The sequence below is a fragment of the Ascidiella aspersa genome, chromosome 6 (assembly GCF_963924565.1).
Source record: "Ascidiella aspersa chromosome 6, kaAscAspe10.2, whole genome shotgun sequence".
Taxonomy (NCBI): domain Eukaryota; kingdom Metazoa; phylum Chordata; class Ascidiacea; order Phlebobranchia; family Ascidiidae; genus Ascidiella; species Ascidiella aspersa.
In genome coordinates this window covers 18,860,055-18,873,621 of record NC_139452.1, presented here as the reverse complement: position 1 = coordinate 18,873,621, position 13,567 = coordinate 18,860,055, and the positions used below count along the sequence as shown (strand labels likewise).

The following is a 13,567-nucleotide window of genomic DNA, read 5'->3' as shown; positions in this document are numbered from 1 at the left end:
AATTTATATCGGTTCCAATTAACCGAAATAAACGGCAGAATTGGATTCGAATCCAAGGATTCGATATTCTACTTTGAGCATCCCTAGTTGTTATCAGTTTTATGAAATTTTGGACGTTTATGAATAAATATGAATGTTAATATAATGTTTTTAAAAAAAAAAGTTGAATTGCTGGCTAGCTTCAGTTGCTTTGAGTAATGTGTAAAAAATTCTGATCGATATCTTGTTTACTTCCGGAAATATTACGCAAAAAACTTTGAGCTGCGTACTTCCCCTTGGTGAAAAAGCAATTGGTGCCCACATTGTTTCGACAAGATGCAAAAAATTTCTTAAACCATTAATTACAGCAAATCATTCAATGAATAATTTTATTAAACTTTTTTATAAAGCAAATGTCCCTGGCCTAATGTTATTCCTAAAGGCTGAATCCCACCCCTGGAATGCTGGATCTTGCCAATGGTCATCAGAAGCGTGCTTGTTTTTTTGGTGTAGAGTGCTTATTTTTTGGTCTGAGCAGATGGTAACCCTGAGCATAGACCAGCTTTGAATAATGCTTAGTGCTTCGTTCTTGCAGTGATTTTGTGAAAACAAAAATAATGTGATAGGGTAAATCATTTTTGGAATCAACAACCCAAATAATCCAAAATAGCTTTAATTAATATTGAGCAAAATTTATGCATACTTATTACTTATGTTATTAATATTTAAAATTCTAAACTGGCCATTTGAAGCCATTTTGCAAAAAAACTTTCATTTTTTTTAAATCTTCATGCCAACAAGTAAACAAGTTGACTAAATAATGATAATTTGAACTATTAATAAGTTCTGAACAAACTTCCTGGATAAAAGGATAAAGATTTTTTTATTCTGTGGCAGTTCATAGTCCTTAAAAAAAACAACTTTGAATGAATGAAATTTAAATGGTTCTTTATAGTCGTTAAAAACAAGAAATTTCATTTTCAACTGTATGACGCAAGCAAATTATACTTGGATTTTAAAAATGAAAAATAATTCGGACAGTTAAATAGAGTGTTCTTGGCATTTTGCGGGTAGGTTTTTTATCTAATTTAATTGGTCTTTATGAAACATTATTAATTATTTAGTGAGCTTTTGTTATGTCATTTCAAAAGCGCAAAATTTCTCCTCAACAAATCGGATGCTGAACAAAAATTATTATTTTCTACTCTACAAAACTGTTTTAATTGTTCATCATAATACTAAATGCTTTTAACATTTGACTATGTGCAAGACTTTGCTATTAACAAAAAAGACAGTCTGCAGGTTAGGGGCTTTCCTGATATCCAAACAAATGGGGAAGGGGGCTAGGGGTTCCAAAATGGGTATGATGTTATAACATAGTGATTGTAATGATGTCATAAATAGGAAAAAAACTAATCAGAAAGAGCCAATTAACCTCCAGCAAAAGCGAACCTTTAGACGCAAAGTGAACACAGGTGTCGTCAACTCTCCTGCCTGGCATTAGCTGCAAAACCGCTTGGTGTGCAATCGTTAACATTAGGCAAAAGACTCAACCATGACTGTGAAATATGTGTGATAGAATTTGGTGGAATCATGTTTCGACTATCAGCAGCGCAGTTTCATGTACGCAACTTCGCTAACTTACAAGCACATATTTCGCCACCTGCATTACTAAATAAAGTTTGTTTTACCTGGTTGTTATTATGCCATTATAAGGACGACATCTGCACCGAACGGTGTACCAAGTCAGCTAAAATACAATCTGTAGTTGAAGATAAATAGGTTGAGTCAAACACTAAAGACATGGTATTAGAATATGCTTAAAGAGAATAATTTTGTGTTACTTGTCCTTACATAGAAATGGAGACTTTAAAACGCTAACATCAGTCACAGTTAGTCCAACTTTTAAGAGAATCTGCTTCAGTTGAAAAAAATCTTGATTGTTACACCAACATCGGATATTAGTGCAGATAGCGATCAGTGCGTTGCTTTTGCGCAAAAATGTGGAAGAAGGCATGACTTAGCATTGTCAATTGCTAAATGCATACCTGCATAAACAAATAGCCAAGGGCAAAAGAGAAAAATATCCTGCATTTTCTGTCAACCCTTGTGCAAACAAGAGACCATAAAACAGAGTTTTGTGCTTTATTTTGGTTTTGCTTTAGTTTAACACACCTGACTCAATCACATTAAAACATTGGTGCTTCGGACAGTGAGTTAAACCCTGAGAAAAAAACAAAAACAATAATTTTACTTATAAATTTAAACTTACTGAGTTGGGTAGAATTTGTTTTTGAGAAATATAGTCCAAATTAGTTTATTGGAGCTACAAACAGACTAATATTATCCAAGCGTCATATGGACAAAAAATTGCCCAAATCAGTTTTGCCTGGCCTATACATATAAACAAAAAGTGCCCAAATTAGTTTTATTGGGAGCTACGTATGGAAAAAAAAGTGTCCAGATTGATATAAGGTAATTAATAATTTATCAAAAATGTACTATGATTTGATATTCTGTATGCCTTCTTCTAGATTTAAAACCTATTATGCTATAATACCCTGGGATTCTACTTCGAACATTCCTAACTTTAGCTTAATGGATCTATTTGTAACATTTTTAGCGTGAAACACGAAATTTTTTGTAATTGGCAATTGTGTACTGTGTAAAACCTTTTTATACTAAAATAAAAAAAATTAAACTAAATAAAGATATTTTTCCCCGATTCTATTATTAGTACAAAATCTGCGCCGAGCAGTGTTCCAAGAGGGCTAAAATACAAGCTGCATTTGAGAGAGAAATATTTTGCAATAACTATCCTTACATAAAAAGGCGACTTTAAACAGTCACAGTTAGGTCACCTTTTAAGTTAATCTCCTTCAGTTACAAAATTCTGTTGTTACAGCAACATCGGATATTTATTCAGGCAGTGAACTTTAACATAACTCAATGTTTTTTAGCGGAAAAAAATAATGAAAAGCTAATGAGAAATAATATCCTGCGCCTACAGTTGACTGCAAAAAATTACATTTTAATTTTGCTCTTTTGCTTGTTTGAGCTTATATATAAATGACTATTTGGTATCAGATTGCTCCCGATACATTTTGTCCAAAATATCGGGATTGTTATTGGAATAAAATATCAAGAATCGGATGAGCATCATATCAATCATTTCTAATATAATCTTCGATTACATTTTGCGATTAATTGCTTGTTTTTCACTAAAAGGTATATTATGATTAATTCACCCTCCCCACCCCCTTCCCCAAAACAAAAAAAGCTAATAATTCATTAAATATTTGTTAGGATTTATATATATATTAGAAACCTATTATTGTATTATACAATGGGATTCTCATTTGAACATCCCTAATCACAAGCTATATCTTTCTGGATAAAGTCCACATAGGTTTAGGTTTTCGCACTGAAATCAAACATTGGTTGCATTAAACCAAAAACTTGACAGCCATGTTTTGCGTGAGATTGTGTTCGATGTATGGTATGTGTTTTTGTTCAATTTATTACCAGCATTTCATATAGATATTGAGAGTCCACATAATAATCTCAAATTTTATATCTAAATTTTGAAGGGTCTGTGAACGTTTTTTTTTCAGTTGATTCATATTGTTGAACTGTACAAACACACACTGACCTTTTGCAAGTAGAAACTTTGTCATGTTAACATTAAATTGTTATAGGTATACCAGATTGAACACTTTGGATTTTGTGCCGGGGAGACAATTTTGCAGCCTGAAATTGAGCGGCTGTAATAACCTTATTTGTAACATTTGCACACCTGAAAATGTAGTACTATACTGAAAACCGTTAGTGTGACGCAAGTTTTGCGCATATGAGCCATTTTTCGCGGCTCACAACATTTTACGTTGATTTGATATTAAATGCGCGGCTATGACCGTGGCCGAGCGAAAACTGCGCGGGGGATAAATCAGACCTTTCCAGTTTCCAAGCTAGCATATAGCAGATAAAGCAACACCCAATGAGTACTAAAAACACTCTAATTATTATATTTAGTTAGTAGAAGTAAAATGTTTCACACATTTAATAAAACAATATAATCATTTTTATTCTTGTCAGCAAATGAAACTCATGGTGATTTAAAAAGTTGTTACTGATTAACAAGAATTATATTTCAAGAAAATGAAACCTATGAATATGAGGCGAAATACACGATTTATTCTTATTTCTATTTCTATCTGGTGTGTTGGTATTTTTTACTATTGGTTATCACCCTATTCTTATCAAGAAGTGCTTAAGGAAGATAATGAGGTATGAATCTCTATTGCATTTATTTATAATATAAAACTATTTAGTGCATTAAATTAAGTATATAGTCACATATACTTTATTGTCTCGCAAAGGACTATTTACAATATTATTTTACAATATTGTAATGTAATGTAATGTAAAACATATCTTGTTATCATGGTTTATTTGAATTTTTTATAATCAAGTTTTGTGTAAAACAAATAACATAAAGTCAGTTTTGTTCCACAACAAAATTATTATATTTTTATGCAGGGTGACACTTCACATTTGTCGTTACAAACAGATTTGCAAAATACAATGATCAAAGACTCAAAAGTAAAGACAATGCTCAAATCAGTATCCCTCAATCAGATAACAAATAACAACTTTGAATCCGATTTTCCTAAAGATTTATTAGGAAAACTATGGAAAAAAACAAATAACTTTAAACAGTTTGATGAAACCTCTAAAGCATTTTTGAATGTTTATAATGCAATTTCTTGGCAAGATTTTAATGAAATTGATTATATTTCTCCAACTTTAATAAAACACGGAGAGGATCCATACAAAAGAAACAAGTTTAATCAGCAAGCATCTGACAATTTGAAATGTGATAGACCTATTCCAGACACAAGACACCACATGTAAGTTGTCATTAACAACTGTAATATTTTTGTTATAGTTCAAACCGTTTGACATTTTGTAAATAAAAACAGTTAATATAATATTTAAGTAAGAAAAGCCTCGTGTGAAGGTGAGTAAGAAGACTGCATTTAAATATATAGTGTTTAACATTCAGAAAACCCGGTGCCTAATTTAAATTAGTTATTTTCAACATTTCTTGAGTATGTTTCCATAACACATGACTTTATTAGTGACCCAATGTAAGAATTAATTTTAGAACTGTTAATTTAAAAAAATGCATGCTTTAGAATTGCCAATACCAAGGGTACTCAACTGGGGTAAACAAAATAAATTCCGGGGGTATGGAGAAAGTTAAATTTACTGGCACAGCAGGGTTGTTCCTAAGCAAAATTTTACTCTCGCCAGGCGGGCGAGCGCCTATCAATCAACACTCGCCCGGACGAAATAACACTCGCCAAATTTGTTGGCACGCCGTCTGCAAATTTCCATCATAGCGCGGTCATCTCTTGGGTTATCGTTAACCTGTCTTACAGTTTCTATACTTAAATATTAGTTTTTATAAAAGTCTTGTCGTTTATTTCCATGGATGGATGAACAAATTAATGACCCGTAAAGCAGTTTACGCTTATAACAATGTTTTTGTAAAAAATAATACTGAAAAAGTAGCCACGGCCTGCCTGTTTTCCATTTTTCTAAAAATCTTCGCGCTCTCTTTTTTTCGTGTTGTGGTTTTTCTGTGCTTAAAGGAGGTTTCACCGCAGGTTGCTTCGCGCCACAAACAAAACGCCACATTTCGCCTAACACTATAGTTACTGGTTGAACAGCAAATAATGAAATAACTGTAAATTTACAACCAAACCATTTATTCGCAAAGTTAACAACCATATGCACCAGAGGTTCTGTCCTGCGCGACGCCCCTAAGTGGGTTGTTTCAATTTTCCAAAGGAGTCCGCAATGGTTTTGATTCGTATCTAAACATACAGTAATTCCGATATAAATGATTTACAGACAGTTATATTTTAAGCTTTGGCTGCGCTGACCCGCGTCTGACATGAACTTACGTAGAGTCTACAGACGTCGTAGATTATTTGCCAATTCTAAGCTATAGTTGCTCAAGTAGACGATATTTTGAAATATCGTATGGTGTTCAGAAGGCCGTTTCGGTCCCTCAAAACATCTTAAAACACACTGCTTACAAATATTATTAGAACCTATTGTTACCAAAACTGCAGCGATTGCTTATAATTTTCGTATACAAATAATTCAATAAATACAGTAAAGCAAAAATTATTATCGCTGGGTACATCGCAAGTCCAATAAACTTTTTCAAAGGCGCCAACGACTGGGTTAAACATTTAAAAATCTAACAACATTTAAGTTAAACAGTCAACCTCGTAACTGTTTACCACTGCAGCAATGACGTCTTTGGTTTGATTATTTGCCGGTAAACGATTTTTTATTACGAGTAGGGATGTTCAAAGTAGAATATTGAATCCTTGCATTCGAATCCAAATCTGCCGTTTATTTCGGGTAATTGGAACCGATATAATAAGAATATCAAAGCCCATACAGAAGCAGGTATCATTTTGAACGTTTCGAATAACTCTTTATTCATTTTCAACATAGAGAGAAGTCACTGATGGTAAGTGTATATATAGTGCTAAGGCAGACATCAGAAAGAAGGAAACGTGGATAGATACATAATCTAAACCGGGTGGGCGGCGATTAGAAGGTAGGTCGCCGATAGCAGATAAGGCCATCCACGTGATCAGATGTTGAAAACATAGAGTGGTATAGAAGCTTGGTCTGCGTTAATTTCCGGGTTGTGCCGTGTTATTTCTACGGTTTCCTTAATCAAAAGACAACGCCAACACCGACTTGTCGCAAGAATCTTGGGGTTTTTAAAATCGATTTTGTGACCAGGATTTTGATGCAAATGTCTTGCCACGTCTGTGTCCTGCGTGGACCGTGATGAAGGGTCGTGGTTGTCCATACGCACTTGTAGGTTACGCTTGGTTTGTCCAATATAAGTAGATCCGCACGAACATTGCACTTTGTATATAACTCCTGAACGACGTAACACATGCTGGTGGTCCTTGTGTATAAAAAACGAACTGATAGGTGTGGTTTCGTGGCTGAAAATAAATTTGACTTTATTTTCGGTGTTGCGCGCTACGAAGGTAGTAAGTTCTTTGCATATATTCATCGATGTTTTTCCAATAAACGGGAGCTTCATTGTGATGGTATACAACGTTTTGTTTTTTTCATGTTCAACCCTTTTGTTTTGCACGTCCTTGTGTTTTTGGTCAAGAAACCTGTAAATGGCATGGGCTCTGTATGGGCTTTGATATTCTTATTACGTCTTACTACAACCTCCAACCATTATGCTCCAAAGGAACCGATATAATTTAATGTTTTACCGCCGATTGTTGCGCCTAATTGTAGAAACGCGTGTGGTAAGTTGGCCTGTCGCTGCGGTGACCAATTTATAGTGCTTGCTTTAAACTTAGCCTCGTAGTACAGTGTCAGCGTTTTTTCGGGCGACCAATTACGGCGTCTCGCGATAACGTTCGTGTAATAATTAAGTGTCAATCAAGCATTTATTGGAATGTCTGGTGTGGAGTTCGCAATTGCCCTAAATGCGTTAAGTTGCAAAAGTAATATTACGTTGTAAAATGTGCTGGCCCTCTACAAAATGTGCTATAGGGTTACTTACGGTCAACTTTAGGCAAATATTCAGCAAGGTTATGCAGTTATGCACAGCGTAATTGTCAAGAATTTGTTATGTCAATAGTAACTTTGTATTCTTTGCAGTACATTATTTGACTGCATAACAGATCATGTTAGTCAAAAAAGAAGCACTAAAACCCAACAATGCTTTAAAAAACAGGATGGAATTGCTTAAGACTTCTGTGTGCAGTGTTTCATTTTACTCACTATTGGCAAAAATATAAGTTTTGGCAACAACCTGGACAGTTGACATAATACAGTTTACAGAACGGCTTCAAATGACAGTTGTTAAGAATGTTAAACATATGGGAGATTTTTTATGATAATGTGCACATGTTAGCAAATTGTTTTTGGCGATTTATTGCTGTGATTGTAGGCCCTGTGGGGTAGATTAAGATTAATCCCTTCCCAAACAAAACCAAGGTTAGATAATTTAATAAAAATATACTAGGATTCGCTATTCTGGATTCATTATTCTAGATTCGAAACCTATTATTCTAGAGAATACCTTGGGATTCTACTTTGAACAACCCTAATTACGAGATTCGAATGTGACTTCCATTATACGTATTAAAACTGGCGCTAAGTAATATTTTGCTTTAGTGGTGCTTAACACAAGTTGTCCTACACCAACTAATTAAACTTCTCGCCGAAGCCACTTGCCAGTCGGGCGAGTGGGTGTCAATCAGCATTCGCCCGGAGCGATTTGCACTCGCATTGGCGAGCGGGCACAGTGATTTCAAGGAATTCTAGTTGATGTTTATGTGACAAGCAAGAACCGAGCTTACTAAGTACAGCATCTTAGGTAAAACACCAGTTATTGGTATTGTATTACACTCTATTTGCCCTTTTTATTGTCTGTTTTGTAACAAACAAACTTTTACAATGCTTGGTGACATAGCTGTCCCATGGTTCAGATAAGCATACAATCCCCTAAAGCTGTAAAGAATAAGGTTTGACTTATCTTCTTGAGCAAGAAGAATAGGACTAGGATGGAGCCAGTATAAAACATGTCCGCTTTATTCCACATTTGCTATCCAATACCACACTATACAATGCTTCTCAGGGCCCGGTGGAGTACTGCTACAATATTTAACTTTTTATGTAGTAGTTTTATGGTTACATGATACGCTTGGTGTTAATTCGGCCTTTATGATGTCTTATGCATTTCGCTAAAATTGAACACATTTATAGTTTATTAACTGCAAACTACAATTCGTGATTGTGCATTTTGCAAGATTTTGAGCGACTGATTTCTAAAGTTCTGTCTAGGCACCTTTAATTTGTATTTGCTGCCTACACGGCCGATTTGGGCTGTGCAATACGCGAAAATTCTGTTTAACTGTTTTGTTTTGTTCTAATTTGTATACATATCTTAGCTCATTGCCTATATGCATTTGTATGTTGTGTTTCTTAATAAACATACTTTTTGAAAATATAACGGTCCCATTCAAATTACAATTTTTGAAAATTAGAAGTATTCCGCTTTACGGAAATGTTTATCTTTACACCTTTTTCTCTGTGATAACACGCTTTCACTAGTGGTCTGTTGTTGCATATGCACAAATATAAAATGTTTTTGCAATATGGCAATATTGTGGGTAATGCCAAAACTTTTTACATGTAATGTTATGCAGCCTTTCAGCCATGGAGTAAAATTCCATAACACATTTTTAGAAAAGGCCAAAAAATGACAATCATTATAAAATGTAATATATTGAGCAAAGCGATGTGTAATTGTTGTGTGCTCAATGCCAATGCATCATGTGTCCTAAATTAAATTTTAGCCAACTTAAATCAAATAAAATGTAAATTTATTCATGCTTCGCTGACAAGATAACGATTGAATATGTATTGTTATGTTGCCTTGCTTTTACATAATTGACAAATACCAAATTGCTATTGTAATTATACCTTTTTAATATACAAAGGGGGGCACAAGGCACAGAACATTTTCAAAAGGAAGGCGAGCTAGAAAAAAAGCGTAAAGACCACTGCTTTTAACTGTTATATTGGAGTATGGTCTTTTTTTTCACTATTTGGCTTATTAACTGGCATAGCTCACTAATAAGAGGTCCCCATTTTGTGCTAGTTGAAGCACACATCTAATCTTCTTATTTGACACATCCATTTGTACTGGCCGGTTCACATCAGGTAGGTACAGGATGGGCTTGTTCACCTAGTCCTAGCTAGAGCACAGCTCATTGAGTGCTTCTTGTGCATCTTCCATTGACCTTGGCCTTTCCTGTTAAGATTTGTTAGCCATGCGACTATAGCCATGTAATGTAGGATGAAGTTGCGTTAATATCCAGTCAAGGAAAGATCATACTTCATATTTGGTCTATGGGTGACCAGCATCACATATCTTGGCTAAGTTATTGTCATTTGAACCAAGCCATCCTTGATGCTTTGGCTTAAATTGTTGCTGAACGTACTAATAACTTCACTCACTTTGCGCAGACGGGTTAACAGCTTCTCCAGGGCATCAAGGTGATCACTCTGTGAGTCGATGTGGGTCAATAAGTCACTAATATAACTTTCTACATGTTCTAGTCCTTTAAGAAGCGTTTGCTTGGCGCGTATGAATGTAGCCCTAAGTTTACCATGTCAAACTGCATTTTGAGAAATTCGCATGCCCATCATCTGTTGGTGAAAAAAAGTAGTTTTGTTCTGCCAACACCCCTTTAAAAGACTAACCTTCATAAAGTAGTGGCTTCGTGACAACTTCTGGAAGGAAAGCCTTGTTGGCTGTGGACTTGGCTCAGAGTAAAAAATTGACACCTTGTTCAATTTGCGATAGTTGATGCAAATCTTGTTTGGGCGCCAGTTTTTTTACAATCATCCGGCAATCGCCACCAGGGGCGTATCTAGAAATTCAAAAAGGGGGTTTCAGAACTTTTCAACTTAGGGAATTCCCCGTTATTTTTTCGTGTGGCGTTAATGATGTCATAAAATAGCAATGGTAATGACGTCATAAACAGAAAAAAAATCATCCCAAAAAGCCAATTAACGTCCAGCAAAAGCGAACATTTTTAGACGCAAAGCGAACACGTGCGTTGTCGACAATCCTGCCAGGCGCCAACTGCGAAACCGCTTATTGTGCAATCGTTAACTTCAGGCGAAAAACTAAACCAAGACTGTGGAATATCTGTGATTGATTTGTATAGATCCATGTACGGGACTATCTAAATTACAAGCACGTTTGTCACCCCCTGCAATAGTAAACAGAGATCATTTTTCCCAGGTGTTTTTCGATTAGCTTGACGTATAAAACAACTTCGAAGAAACGGTATAACTTTAAATAGTTAGTTAATCTAGTTCAGCGTTTGATAACCGTTTTAAGTTTGGGCGGACCTGGCGAGCGAAGCTAGCGCGATTTTTTTGTATAACGGCATTTCTTTTAAATTTCTTGCAAGTTTTTATTACATTGCCGAAAATAAAAAATGTTTTGTGTCAAATATTTTTGAATACGTTTTTGGTTTGTCCGCGGCGCAACGGTAAAGAAGCACTGATCCAGTTCAAAATACAGCATCAAAACGTTAACAAACCGGACGTAGTAAAATCATTCGCGCTAAGCGCGAAAATTTTTCGCACTTGATTTATATTATTAATTGTCGAACACAACCTTGCTAATTAGCCAACCCGAACGAATAACTAAAGGCGAAAGAGAAAAACTATCGTCCGAACCCCCAAAACCCCCCCCCTGGATACCCTACTGATCGCCACCTCCAGATGGCACACAACCATAACATTTTGTCAATGTCCTATCCTTAAAATATGATGATATCCATCATCACTCGCTCCTGACCTAGTCAGTGGGTTAAAACCGAATATTTTTTCTGGATTAGTTTGTACTTTGATGTCAGGTACAGTAATTATAAAACAAGTTGTATGATACATCCAGAAGACACAACGGCTCAGCTTTTCTAGATAAATAGGACGTGTTGATGTCAATTTGGGCCACGTCTTTCTCAACCAATCGCCCTTTTGTCATTTTCATTAGTAATTTCATGTACATTAGGGGCGGGCAACTTCTCCAGTCGGCGGGCCTGATATGGATAAATGAAGTACTTGGCGAGCCGGATTCCTGATCGATATATTATTTGTACTGCCATAGCCTACAATATGTTTTGTTGCATAATGACGGCTAATGTTGTACTCTTTAAACACGGCAACACTTTCATTGCACAGCAAACATACTGTTTCTTGTCGACTTGAGTGAAAAAGTACTTCGGCATCTAATCCTTGGTAAATTTGCAACTTTATGTTCCTAGGCAAAATCAAAAGGAATATATTGATTGCAAATTGTAAATCTAATTTGGGAACAAGCAATAAGACCTAAAAATCAACAATACCTAAAGCAGAAATCAGTAGCTCAATAGTATTAACACCAACCAACGACGTAAAAAAGCGAAATACGCAATAAGACCCACCACAGAATAAAAGCTGTTTAAATAAGATATAAATCTGTTGAAATAAGTTCTAAATTCTTCGGAAAGACCTGAATGGCCAAAATAATGCCTGAGACTGTAGGTATAGGGTATGGCATCGGCTGTTTTGGTGTCAAATTTTTTGTGCCGTAGTTTGAACGGTGTTTTATTTTGGCACCTGATTTTCTAACCCTGTTTGAGGTTATTGGTGGGTATTGGTGGTGGGGTTAGATAATGGGTTCGGGTTGAAATTTTAAGGGGGAGTTAGTGTTGTTCTTAAGGGTGGGATTTGGGGTTCGGTAAAATGTTTTATAGTCCTGATTCTGGTAATTTAGGTCTTATTCCGTCGGGATCGTATTTCTGGAGTCCTCTAATTGTAACTCGAAACAAAGAACTAAAGAATAACTAACTATCACTATTATTTGACGTAGTAAGCAAGTAGTGGCGGGATTGCGGCTTACTGCGGCAGCGGGCCACATTATTATGTAAGACTGGAAACTGTCTGTGGCCGCACAAAATCCCGTTGCGGGCCTGGTCCGTCCCGCATGCCGTATGTTGCCCGCCCTTGATCTACATAAACAAATTTTCTGTCAACTAAAATCCATCCTCTTGAAATGCAACTGTAGGCTTGTATTTCGTATTTTTCATCAATGTATTCAGGAAGTTAATTTTGGCCGCCTTTTAAAAAAGGGAATGCCTCCACTTGGTCTTTGTGGGTCGCCCAAGCTGGTCAACTCTACTTCAAGACCCTTCAATTCTATTTGATGCAGCTTGATAGCTTTAAAATTAGACTGGACTTGACCTGTCTATAATAATATAAAGTCAGGCTGCTTATTTATTCGATCTATTTGGACACAACGCACAACATGGCTTTTCGGTTATATTTTAACTTTGCGTTGTACATTGTTTTAACAAAAGGCTATTAAAACCCAAGGTTTTTCATATATAGCAATACTAGATGCAATATCCGGCGTTGCCCAGGTTAAATAGAATATTTACCCGTTATTGTAACTGGGTAAAAGTTAATTGCACCTCAACAACCACAATAATGTACGAAGTCACCTGAACTTTGTCTGGTTAAACAGAATGAAACTATCCAACATACTGTGGGCTCTTTATCACTATTGCACGTTACGTTGTTACATGTTACACTGCTGGCCTCCTGTTATATACCATGAATATGGAAGATAAATGTGGTAATCAGAATATACCCAAAAAGTAATGTTACGGATAGTATAAGAACTTCGTGAGAGGCATAAATAATGCAAACATATTTTTGTGATGTCATAACAAATTTGATTATGCCTAAACATTTGCACTGTGTGTAACTAAATAGATATTTTAAATCATGTTATGTTTGTCTAATCATGTCATATCGTGTGTTGAAAAGGTTAACCTAATGCTCCCCCACAATCACAGTAACACTCTACAGCCTGTGTTAAAGCGGCATTAATGGAATGGCGTGTTTGATTTTGTGACTTATCTGCGTGTCTCTAAAGATCATGCAAACATATTTT

The 13,567-nt window shown here is 35.6% G+C and overlaps 1 protein-coding gene across 1 annotated transcript in view; it reads left to right on the top strand.

Moving 5' to 3' along the window:
- The first annotated feature begins 291 nt into the window (after positions 1-291).
- LOC146140608 (polypeptide N-acetylgalactosaminyltransferase 2-like) overlaps positions 292-13,567 on the top strand; it is a 71,071-nt gene continuing 57,795 nt past the window's right edge. The window contains exons 1-2 of the mRNA XM_083391233.1: positions 292-4,266; positions 4,519-4,889. Of these exons, the coding sequence (XP_083247359.1) occupies positions 4,138-4,266; positions 4,519-4,889 (500 nt within the window). The 5' untranslated portion in view covers positions 292-4,137. The remainder of the gene's footprint in view (positions 4,267-4,518; positions 4,890-13,567) is intronic.